Consider the following 13,716-nt stretch of genomic DNA (forward strand, 5'->3'; position numbering starts at 1 on the left):
TCAAGGCTATCTAACACGTTTAGAAAATAATCTGTTGTGAATCTGGGACATCTGCGCTTATTTTAAGTTCTTCACACCGGAAATGAAAGAGGGTGGGCGTCAAAAAGGTATAACTTTAATGGGAACGGATCGTTATATAAAGACTTCCCTCCTATTTCTGTAAGTAACGGCTATATAAACCTATACTTTTAATAGTTTTAAATGTTTTTCTGCTTATGATACGCCTTTGGAAATTTTTTTAAAATGTTCCTCCCCTTTTAAGCTCGATTAAATTTATTCTGATTTATGCAACACACGAATAATTAATATTATAAGATATTAATTTTTTTTAGAAAATAAACTTAAGAAAGTTTTTAAAATTAAATTGATAAAGTTCATAAATTTAATTTAAGAATTTTATTTTTCTAGAAAATGATTTTTTTCCTAGAATCGATATCTTGTATAGAAAATAAGATTTACAATTTCTTTATTATATTAAAATTATTTAATATATTTAGTATAAGTAAACAAATTTAGTTATATTAATACTCATTACCGAGCATATTTTACAAATTTTATTTAATAAAAAAAAAACGAAAAAAGTTTGCTATAAATTGAATAAAACAATATTTAATTGTTAACCATTAATTTTATAAAAAAAATGTTCAGAAACGGAAAAAACAAACAATTTTTTCCCCTCATTTTTGAAATATGGTGACGTGGGCGCCATCTATCTTCTAAAATTTTAATTTCTTTATATCTTTAAAAGGATTAAAAGGTAGCAACGTGTATCGTATAACGATTTTATTGTCTAATAAAGTGTTGCCAGCTTAAACGAGATTAATATTATTTATTATTGTTGTTATTGTAATAAAATAGATTTAAATTATTTATAATATAGTTATTTCCATAAAAATTAAAAATAATTATACTTAATTCGATAAATTTAAAAAACTATTTTTATCATAGACATCATTATAAATAAATAAATAAAAATTCAAACGTTCATTTTATGCCTACATGAATAATAACAAAATGGAAGAAAATGAAATTTTTAATGAATAATTTAATTAAAATTACAGGATTTTTAAGATATAAAATAAAGCAAAAGTCTAACCTTTAAATAATTTATTAAAAGATTCAAAAAGTATATAATTCGGGATTTAGAGGTTGATATTTTTAATTCAATTACCTAAAATAAACGTTTATAAAATTACAAAACGGAATTAATCCGATGTTAATTAAGAAGAAAGAGAGAGAAAATGAAGGCGAGAGTCAGTTTTAATCGCCTCTTTTCTCTTTATTTACAACGCGAATGCCGACGATAAAGTGTATGGCCAACTAGCGAAAATCCTTTAGTTTTACTTTATTCCTTGATTACGTATCTGATACTGAAGGAAGATTGCGTGAAAGACTAAAATTATGCAAATTTTCTTGTACAGTAAAATGGTTTGAAAATTAAACTGCTAGCAGATGAGAGGAATACTTCCATTTTCTCACGTCAGGATTGAAGTTGCGTGATTGTCTGAGGAGAAGTAATTGAAACTGCTTATACCTTTCTCCCTCCTGTTTTTTTCTTTCCCTGTATTCCTTTCTTCCTATATCGCTTCAGTTTTCGAATATTATAAATGTATAAACTTATTAAATGTGAATGGAATTCTAAGAAGTGATGTGTGAAAATCATTTAAATTTATTCACTTGGCAATAGGTACACACTTTCATTCTCTCATTTTTTTTTCCTCCCACATTTATCTAAGGTTAGTTATGAACATTTATTTTATCTTTCCAACTGTGAATTATTCATATTTTTTCCTTTATTTTTATAGTTTTGTGATTTTTCTTTTTAATTTATTTTTATAGGAGTCGTTAATGTAAATTTTTATGTCGCTATTGTGCTGTTTTGATCGGTTTTAATAGGCTAATATGACTTTTTGTATGGTGTGTAGAAACACCATACAAAAAGTCATATTAGCCTATTAAAACCGATACTTCTATGTAAGAAATGTTAAAAAGTTTAACTATTCAATAATTAATCAGATATTTATAATATTATAGTTTCAGGGATTATTATTTTCTTGCTTTTTTCGAGCTTATAGAATGATTTTTTAGGTTTTTAGAATGGAAATATATGCTTCTGGCGTAATTTTTTTGAATTTGTAGTAAGATAATTTATTGCTGGAGTGATTTTTGTGTGTGTTTTTTTTAGTGTTCATTGACGTTTCTAGAATGATTCTTTTTTTGGTTTTTGGCACGATTTACTTTACCCGGGGCTTAATTTTTAAGTTTCTAGCCCGATAGTTTGTTTCTGGCGGCATTTTTGGATTTTAGAATAGTAATTTATGATTATGAGATTAATTTTTTCATTTTCAGAGTGGTAATTTACATTTCTGGGAGTGATTTTTGCGTCTTCAGGACGAGAAAAAATTAAAATAAGTAAATAAAAATAAATAAATAAAAAATATGGATTTTAACTCATATTCTCATACAATCATCATAGAATATGCCATCTTCCAACTTTTAGGTACTTTTAATTATCATTAAACTAATTACGCAAATAAGCAAAAATATATCGGCATTAAAATAGCTCATTAATTCAAGCTTGTCCATATTGTTCTGCAGAAAAAAGTAGAAAAAAAGGCAGAGCCATGCCGTCTCGCTTCTCGAATTAGTACAAGGTTAGGGAGGGAGAACGTTTATCATTGTTCGTACTTCTCTACCTAAACTCGTTGAAGGAGTATTTAAAGCGGGTTTTATTGGCAAACGTTACCTTTCAGACTATTGGGCGTAGTTTCTGTCTAAGCCAATTAAATCTTTGCTTGTTACGAGCTTCTGTTTAAAGGCTTACTATAAAAATCGAGTACGAAATATCCCATCAAGGATAAGCTACATTAAATTCTAGTTTTAAAATTTCGCACGATCTGTGGCATTTTTATACGAAATTACTCGATTTAAACGTTAAATATTTACATATTTAATTACTTTGAATATTTTAATAAAATTCGAGTTGTGTAGAGTTATATTTATCGAAAATACGGAGTATATTTTAAGCGAGATAATTGGGCTCTGCTCACATTCTAACAAGTAATTCGATCCAGTTTTGTAAAAAAAAAAGTTAAAAAATGGTTAATATTAAATAAGTAACAGAATAAATTCACTAGAAATGTTGATAATTCTATTACTAGAAAGAAGAAACTACTTATTTTTAGTTAATAAATGGAGCTATATAAATCGCAACACCGCATTTCTGGTAATTTACTAAGAATGGTCCTTTAAAATTTTCGATTCATAATACTAGTTTATTAAAATCATTCTGTAGATACGAGTGTATTCGAGTAAAAATTCACTTTTTGTGCTTCGTAGATAAGCGTTAGTGGTTGAATTCTCGTTAAGGTTCTTTAATTACGAGGACATAATTTATCCCCTTTGCTTTCCGTATCTATCGCGTCAGTTTTTGTAGCAGACACTATATTTAATTCTATTAAGTAAAAGGACAATTATTAAAGAGAGATATTTCGTTTTTTTTTCTTTCTTTTTTGGAGGGGGTAGAATGAGCAGGCAACGGTCCAAATAATGGCCTCGTAACGTCCAGAACGGTGACGAAAGTGGCTGCAACGACTGAATGTTGTATCAACAGCGAAACGAAACGATCCATCATTTACGGTGTCTGTTCGTATACCGGTTCAGTGAATGGCAGACAGTTTAGAACCTTTAGAACACGTTCGTGAAAAACTCTATAGGTACTTTATTTACTTTCTGAATTGACCCGTTATTAATTAGCGGTCTCTATTTTTCTTTTAAATTTTATTGATATTATCAATCAGTTTGAATAATGCCAAGTTTAAGAAAGTTGTAAACGATGCCAAGTTTCTTTTTTTCCATGTTTAAAAAACTCCCAAAGCGTGAAATTTAAAAAAATCTTTATATATATATACGTCGCTTGTTGGATATATTCTCATCTTTAATGCTTAATTAATTGATACAAATTGCAATTAAATGTAGGACGAGTTAGACAGCTTACTAAGCAAGGTTTTTCTTTGATTTTGAGGTCTTGTTTCTATATTCATTCGTTTATATAACTGTACAAGGACGTGCCTGTAAAAATTTCAAACTTAACTGTTAAATTTTGTATCTAGAATATTGTAGAATTGTCTGAAATGATAACATTTACGAGTGATTTTACTCTTTACTCTCGTATTCTTCATTAAGTTTTATGTTTCGCAATATAAATTTACTATCTAGTTCTAGAAATTCACTGAAATCGCGTGTAAATTATTCAAATGTCGACGCTAAATTTATTTAAAACTTTATATTTGTTCATTCGAAACCATTCAAATCATCGTTTTAAGTATTTCACTTAATAATATTACGATCGAATAATATAAAACGTAGACGTAGCAATTAAAATAATATAATGCTTTTAAATTTAATTACATAGATTCAATTTTTATTAATTTTAATAATTATTTTACAACTTAAACATCGATTTTAAACTTAATTTTTATTAAATATTTCGAATGAGTCACGGATCTTAATAGAATTTTAAATCTATAATTCGCTTCAAAATCTATTTTAAATTTGTCAAAAAAATTTGCAAATTTATTGGTTTTAAATTATCTCTGATGATAATTAATTAAAAGGCTTTATATTATTTTGTATTATTTCTTTATTAAATAGTGTACCTGGAATTAAATGATGAAGATGATGAATTCGTTAAAATATCTAAGAATAATCTTTAAAAATGCCCATTTATCACTTTGATGTCATTATGTTTTCGCTATTTTTTTCCATTATTACTTCAGTAAAAGTGTACGAGGCGCCATAATTGTTTTCTTTAAACTTTTTATGAAACCATTTCCTATTCTTCTACTTTTCCGTTTTAGAAAATTTATGATTCTTAAAATAATACAGCGACACTACATTTATTTACACCTAAGAAAGCCATTAAGTTAACCCAACAAATCCTTCTTTTCTTTTTTTCTTTTTTTAATTAAACATTCAACTTTCTAATCTTTCAATATGCCGAGTAAAATAACAAAAACAACGTTCACAATACTTTCATCAGCAGGTAAGATTGCGAACTATGTTAATTCTGACATCATAAGACTTAAGATTCATGTTTTGAAGACATCTTAATGCCTCTCATAATTCACATCTCTCGAGGCAATTAGTTGGTTTCTTCCAGTTAAAAGTTTTAGCCATCTGCTACCTGCTGACTAGTGATCTTTCTTCCTAAAGTTATTAAGAAATTCTTTAAAATAAAATTTGTTTACGATATAAAAATCATTAATAAATTTAAAAAAAAAGAGTATCAAAGTTCTTCTAATTGTTAGTTTTTTCCTATTGTTTATATGAAATTTTGTTCAAGAAAATCATTGAATTAATGAAGTTCTTTACGTAATATCAAATTATTTTATCGAAAAAATCGTTATTAAATTCATAATTTTGAAGTTTTTGATGATGATAATTAAATTTTTCTCTTTATTTTATTATAATTTTTAAATAATTTCTTCTGTAAGTTTCCGCATCTTTATAAAGAAGATAGTTATTTGGCTTCTTGTTAGAAAACGAAGATGTTGCACTTCTTTAATCTATTAGTCACTCAGATAAGGTGTAATATCTTTATAGCAAAATGAAAATATTATCTTATTATCTCAATCTGTTTTAGAGTTTTCCCATTATCTATTTGTACTAGATGCTAATGACGCATGAAAAGGAAAGTTACAGTTAGCTGCTTCCAGTATTTCAGGAAGATAAGAACGGGTGCCATATGGCAAAAGGACCGATCGATACTAGAACTATTGACTCTCCAGTTACTGTGTTTTCATGTGTAAATGTATTGTTCTTGCACTATAATTAACACTATACAACGTAACCAACGGCACTAATTTGGGATTCCGAATTTTAATTGGAATATTTTCCTGTTTGGCTCAGGATGAACGGCGAAGTTAGTAATGGAATTTTATAAGCTGAATGAATATATACTGTTTATCTCACACTTCTTCAAAGAAACGTTTGTATATTTTAGTCCTACTAACGTTATAAATTTATTTTGTTCGCTTTTAGGAATTACTACAGTAGGCACCCTTGCAAAAAGGTCTATTCTAACAGATTCTTAAACTGGTCTCTCGCTTTATCTGCTAGAACCCATATGCCACCACGTTATAGCCTCTGAATCGTAGCAAGAAATGCCATACATGACTAGAATTCCAAATTGTCAGGTCCACTCGGAGAATCTGAAGTCCTAGCAATGAAGCACGTAACACCAGTTGAGAAACTTGTTTACTATATTCGCTATCAATCAAATGATGCAATAAGCTTTCTATAAAGTCTTCAAAAATGAATGTTTTAATCGACTTTCAATAATTACCAGCATAAATATTTAAGTATAGAAACGTGAAACGGAAAGACTATAGGTAATTATTTATAAAGCACCATGCACAAGGGAACAAACAACACGACTTAGTGATCTATCACAACCACACAAACTCGCCAATCCAGTTTGAAAGATATGAATAAAATTTGTCCATCGGACCAAACCGATTTCATTCACCTGTTACAATAGAACCCAACCCACACGTCTATCAAACAGGACACAATTCACCACTTTCCAAATAAAGTAAAGGGCGTCGACGGAAACGTGAGTGTGAGTGGCACGCGACCGACTTACATTAACCGAGATAACACGAAAACTTTGAGAAGGTGACAAACTCTACCATGCGTAAAGTAGAAAGGAGACCTCCATGTCGGAAACGATTCCACACTTCTGCTCCGAGACTAATTAAGGTTAATGAGCGAGATGAGGAAACTAATTTCGACGACGTTAAGGATTAAGCTTAGTTCACTTAAATCTGAGTTAAATCTAAACCTTCTATTCTCGACACTTTAATCCTCCTCCGCATATGCCACTAAACATCAAACAACTTTGTCGAATATCATCTTTATAACTGCACAGACACGCGCAGTAATACTCAAGATAATTTCTTCCGCCACGTTTTACTTAAATTCCAACCTTTGTAATATATATTATCGATTCTGCTCAGGAACCACTTAGCGGGAACATCTACAATAGAGAAGATAATTAAATCGTAACCGACAATTTTATACGCTCAACTTTATAGTAACTTATATTACAGTTAAACAAGATGGAGGATATTATTAGAGATTCATTAAACTCTTCAGAAATTCGATATTAAGAGTAGGAATATCTTAAGTTAATGTTACGGAATATCCCAGAGGAATTAAAACTTATTCTTCGGATTAAAATAAGTGTTTTAATTCAATCATTATATTTACTTAAAGACGAAAAAAAAAGACCTTTCCCTACAGAATACCAGAGACGTTATAAAATGGAATAATGTATAAAAGATTAAGAAATAACATTCCAAATCAGAATTAGCATTCGTTTACTCTGGAGGTCATGTGACCCACCCTAGAGAACGAAATAATTAAGTGTGGTGAGTGGAAGTGTAGCGAAAGGACGAAGGTTGATCTAGTTCGTACTTTCATTCGACCAGAACGAATTTCCGGATACTTTATTAACTTCGTCAATGCACTGGTTAACTTTGTTAAATGCGAGTTTCTCAAGTAATCAGAATCTTCCCATGTCGTCGGTTATTTGCAGTCTGATGCTGCCAAAGGTTGTCATTAATACGTCACATTATATATAAAATTTCCCAATATAATTCGCGAGTTTAAAAGCGAACTCGAATTTCTCTACATTACTTAATTCGCTTGATTAAAGCATTCTACTAAAACTTTATATTATTACTTTTATAATTATAAATTGATCAAAAATATTATTAATTTTTATAACTATATGCGCATTTCTTAATTTGTTTGAAATTTAAAATAATTTTTCTGCTATATTTTGGCTAGTTGTTTAATTTCTTTACTGCCGAATGATCGTGCAGGTTATCGAGAAGCTCCTCTAGTGGTTGAATCAGATATTAAACATGCAGTCTTAAAAAGTTTCACGTGATTTTTACGTGTCAAAAATAATGAAAAATTCGATTATTTTTATACATAAAATACACTTTTAATGCATTAATATCGATTAAATGTCGTTAGTTAATTGAAAAATCACGCAAACATTCGCGAATTATAATTAAAAATTTGGTGGAAATTGTAATGTTGACAGCACCTCAACACAATTTCCTCGAAAAATATTTCAAGATATGAGGTTTAAAACATATTTTAATCCATAATTTCGATGCTCGAAACAATAATAAATGGGACGAGATTAGGATTTGAAAAGAATATTTTGCCTGAAAGACTGACAAAACGACGAGGAAAATATATCTATCACTTTCCAGTGGGAGCATTTCTTGTGGCCAAACTTATAGTTCTTCAGTTACTGGCTTCTCAACTTAAATGTCCCACTTCTCTGGTTATTTACTCGAATGACTTCCGACAGGGATTTTCCATCCTTAAAAATATATATCCGCAGTCACGTGGTCGGATGTCATCGCAAATTTCTCCACCGACAATCTATATATTTTAGAATGTCCTCTTCCTTTCAAACTATCAACTTATAAAAAAGTTATAAGGTAAAAATACTTTTCGAATTTTATATAAAGTATATCATTAGATATATATATCATCTCTTAAAGGTGAATTCAATATTTACTTATGTTTAAAATAGCAAAACATTCCAAAATAATGTTGTTGTTGTGTACTTTCGAGTCGAGAGATCGATAAATTTTTTGTTTCAATTTCATATATATATGTTGCTTTAAAAAATAAATAAATAAATAAAAATAAATATTTAAAAAAAGTATTTTAATTTACTTTTTTTAAGATAATGGAAAGTTTCTTTTGAAAAATTTTCGAAATTATTCTAAAAATAATTTATTTAAATTTCATATTTTTCTATTAAAAAGGGAAAAAAAATCAAAATTGCTTTAATGTTAAATGTTTGTCATAACAGTTTTATCAATTATCTCGACTAGACTTTTGGAAAGAAAAGTAAGTAAAATGGCGTGAAGTGTCTGAAATAATATAGTCTGCTCTTCTCTTCCAATTTATCATTGAAAATTAAATATTTAAAAGTTCATTTTAACATGCCTCTTGTTAAAAATAAAGAATGTACTGCAAACAAATTATGATAATGCTGAGTTGTTTATAAATGCATGCAGTGAGGCTATTGTTTGGTATATAGCAATTTCGATCTGCAAAACCTATATTTTAACATTAAAAATGGAAGATTTCTAGTATTATTATCTTTTAAATTATTCTATTTTCTAGCTGTTTAGTGGTAAGTTGCTTCAATTTTCGTAAGAAGAGTGTGTTGTTGCACCGTATTTAATATTGCAGATACTAGCAGATTTTTTTGTGAATATACTTTTATTAAATTAATGTCATTTAGATTAAGTTTTTTCATGAAAAAATATTAAAGCAAGGGAACTATTTTATGACTACTGTCTTCTATCATTTATCTAATACAGTGGGGAGAGTTGTAGTAATTCAAACTTATTTTTTAAATTAGACTTAGAATATTTACAAAATTATAGCAAACTTTCAATTACAGACGCACAAAATAAGTTGAAAACTAAAAATAATTGAGAATTTTTGAGTTTATATTAGTGAATTGTTATGAAGTTTTCAAATTCTAGTGCCATTTTAGATGGAACATATCAGGCCTGCTCTAGATTGAACTTATACTTTAAAGTCAAATTTAGATCAAATGCCAACTAATTGTGGTACATACATCCCATAAAACCTTGCGCCATTAAATCGCAACAACCAACAAACCAACCAGCTAACAACCAATCGAAACCGTTTGATTGACATAAATTACCATTTGAAAATTTGCACCCATTGCGCCATCTGTCGCGAAAATGGAAAACTATCAGTAGATAAATTAGCGTTAGTCGCATCTATATAACAAGAAATTTTGTATATATCTTCTTATTTATGTTAATAATTATACAAAATTTTATCAGACTATTGATTTGGTCTCGTTCTGCCCGACAGGAAATAACAGCCGACAATATAACGAAGCGCAAGATAGACCCGTATCAAATTACTACGCCAGAAATACAGACGAAAATATCAAACCCTTGACAGGATTTATAGGGGGTGGGGAACGAGGGAACAACAACAACAACAACAACCAGGTTGGTCCTTTCCAGCAGCAGCTTCCACACTTCCAGTCTCATCTCTCTGCGGGTCTCTCTTCTTCGTCACAGGCCACATCTGAAGACGATGATGCCAACAGTGACGTCACTTTCACAGATTCGGAACTAGCCCTAGCCAGGGACTGTACTCTGGTCTTGCATAACCCGCGTAGGTTGCTTTTCATTTATATATGTATATAAAAAAAAAAAGAAAAATAAGAAAAAAACGCATGCTTCTCGTTTCTTATTTGCTTGTTAAATTACATACTTTACCTCATAAAATTATATATTTAAATTTGTTTCGTTCATGTTTTATTCGTTTATTTATTTGTTTTCTTGATTTTTCAAGCGTTATTATTGAATGTTTATCAATTTTTCTCCTCTTTTATTATGTTGTGTCAATGTTTAATAATTTGTTTAAAATTCGATTTTTGATAATTTCTAAACAATTTTACTCAACAGAATTTCGAATAAATAATAATTTGTGAATCTATTAAATCGAAATTCCATTTAATTCTATAGATTTACTTATATATATATTAAATAAGCATAAAATTCTGTAGTTAATTTAATTAAATAAAGCTTAGAAGTTTGGAAACTTCTATAGACCATACAGGAAATTTTAAAATCTTAGTTTTTTTAAAGTTTTAGTGCCATTTTAGATTAAAATTTATTGAATATTTTGAATTGAAACAACGAAAAAAATATTGTGTAAATAGTTTAATATTTTTGGAACGACCAGAGATTTAATAAATCGATTGTTTTTTGATTTAAATTATTAACAGATATTAATAAAAAAATGAAATAGTTGAAGTTCTTTTTATGTTATCTAATCAAACAAACTTTTCCATCAACGTGTTCCACAGCAATTACTTCATTTCAACAATTGGATCTCCCCTAATCTTTTTCTTTGTAACAACACTTTCGTTTCTCTAGATTGTTTTTGAATCAATCGCTAAATTCTTTTGCCATTTTCTCTTGATTAATCCTATTCTCTTCTTCATCCTCTTTCATTTTCCAATTATTCTCTCTTTTGGATATTTTATTTGTTTTATTTTGTCACAAATGGTTGAAGTTAACTCGTAGAACGAGTTTGACAGCAAAATATCATAAATTTATAATAAAACGATTATTTTAAAATTATTTGTAGTTGTGTTTAAAGGTCTTAAACAGGATTTCTGAGGGTAGAGATCAAAGGAATAACAATGCAAAGTAGGTGAGCCTATTCAGAAACAGTTTTCGCCACGTGAATTTTACGTGTTACATTCTAAAAACATTTATTTATAAATTTTTAGAAAGTTTAAAGAACTTTAAATATAATATATATTAATTATAGGTACAGTACTTCACATCCCCTTTAAATACGCAAACTGTTTGATAGTCTCATAATATAAAAATATATTTTTTAATTATTAAAAGTATGTTTGAACTATTCCAAAGCAGTTAAGTTATTGAAAAATAGTTCACGAAATTTTTAATCATTCTCTCTTGATTAACCGCAGCGAATATATATATAAAAAATACGGCGAATTTGTTAAAAATAACTGTAAAAAATTGCACTTTAACACATTAAAAATATGAATTACCGTCAAAATTCTAAGAAAATTGATAATTTCTATTAAAAGTAATTATTTATTAATTTTTTAAAAATTTAAATAAATAAAAAAACACTTTAAATTGTTATTTTTAAGAACAGTTTCCAATTACATTGATTAATTTATTAAGAATTCTTACATATCCTATCACATTGTTCAATCTTTTAAATTACTTTTAGATATTGTAAACATCATTCTTTTATTCAAAGTTTTTTTTTTCTAATGATGTCGATTTAAATTATTAAAAAGCATTTCTTTACATAGTTTAATTTATTTCCACGTTAGATAATATAATCATTTATAAAGGTAGGTGCAACTAATCATTGAAGCTTTGCTTAGTAGAAAAACTATCAAGACCATTAGTGACTCATTTTTAATATCATTAAAACGTCGTCAAGAAAGCCTCTAAGGTATCCCGTTCATGATGAAGAAAATTAAAAAAAAATGAATTTAAAAAATGGCGAAGTAAACCAAAATATATATATATTTAACATTTTAACATTTGAGGTTTAATTAAGCGAATGTAGTCGAGTGAAATGTTTTTCGTCTCCAGAATAATTTCCTTTTAGTTTAGTTGATTTGTAATACGTTACTTTGAAAAATTATTTTTAAAATATTTTAGAAATTAACTTTTTAAAATAATACTTTAATATACTTTTGAATATTTAGAAAATTCGGTTAAAATTTAATATATATATTTTTTAAAATTATCGATAATTTAGCATAACATTTGGAATATTTTAATTATTTTTTTCGGTCTTTTTAGAAATTAAATTATTCGTTTTATACAAGTTTTAAAATTAAAAATTAAGAATTAAAATCAATAAATTTTTTAATGTTAAAATTTTAAAAACATTTTTTTTTAAAATGTAATTTTTTTTTTATTTTTTGTGATTTTTTTACTATTAAAATCACATTAATTATGCCGCGTTTGATCTTAAAATCTTATTATTTTAATATCAGCTGATTATTTTTTATTTATTAAATGAAAAGCTTCTAAAATACTTTTATTTTTAAAATAAAAATATTATAAATTGTATGATTTTAATGTTTTTTTTCTTTAATTGTGTGATATATATCTTCTTTAATTTTTTAATTGCAAAAGATTAAAATTATTTAAAAATTCTTTCTTAAATTTCTAGTTGAAATATTATTAATTCATACAAATATAATTTATTTGAGATTAAATTTTTAAATACATACTGTATCTAAATTAATTAACTTAATGTTTTAATTAATTTTCACATGACTTCATAACTAGTGAATTATATAACTCTATACACTTATGAATTTATTATATAAGTTTATATTGCTCTCTAGGTTTATATAACTGTAACTTAAAGTTTTTATTATATTTAAGACTTTAAACTGTAATGAGAACAATCTTAATCACTTTTAATTTGAAATTTTCAAATCAAAATATTGTTAATTCTTCATAGATTTTTTAAATCTATTACAAAATCGTCTCTCATTATAATACTAATCTATAGAGTTTATTATTAATTTTTAAATACAACGTAAATACTTTTATTTCATTCTGATTATGTGAAGTTGGCTTCACTGTCGAACAGTCTGAGCTATGCAGGAAATACCGCTTTACAGGATGTATAGTTCATATTATAGTTTAAATAAATAAATAATGATTTTAAAAAGTAAGTTTAAACTCATATTTTTTATCAATTTATGTAGTTTATTCGGAAATTTTATTATTTTTATATTTTAAATTTAAGTTACTTTATACAAAATTATAGATTTTTGTAAAACATCCTTCTATTCTTCAATTATTTATTTCAATTGAATGATATAAGTAAAAGAATTTTTTCTAAAAGTGTATTTTATCTATAACAGATATGATACTGGACGAATATATCAATTATTGTCTTCATATAGTTTCTTTTGCTTGGAAAGAAAAGAAGTAGATTTTAAAAAGAAGTTGAGTGCCATTTGTTGAAGACTTACTTCCTTAATAAGATATAAATTTCTGGTCGACAAAACAATTTACTAATATTAGATAAAATATACATTGA

The 13,716-nt window shown here is 27.2% G+C and overlaps 1 protein-coding gene across 5 annotated transcripts in view; it reads left to right on the forward strand.

The window, feature by feature from the left end:
• Nucleotides 1–13,716, forward strand: part of LOC111622523 (teneurin-m-like) — a 320,210-nt gene that overhangs the window by 201,714 nt on the left and 104,780 nt on the right. For 3 of the 5 annotated variants that reach the window (XM_023364928.1, XM_023364935.1, XM_023364961.1), the window contains exon 4: nt 9,952–10,263. The exons of the other annotated variants lie outside the window; for them this stretch is intronic. In XM_023364928.1, the coding sequence (XP_023220696.1) occupies nt 9,952–10,263 (312 nt within the window). The remainder of the gene's footprint in view (nt 1–9,951; nt 10,264–13,716) is intronic. 5 annotated transcript variants of the gene reach the window in all.

The sequence above is a fragment of the Centruroides sculpturatus genome, unplaced genomic scaffold (genome assembly GCF_000671375.1).
Source record: "Centruroides sculpturatus isolate CEXI.00-Female unplaced genomic scaffold, Cexi_2.0 scaffold23, whole genome shotgun sequence".
Classification (NCBI taxonomy): Eukaryota; Metazoa; Arthropoda; class Arachnida; order Scorpiones; family Buthidae; genus Centruroides; species Centruroides sculpturatus.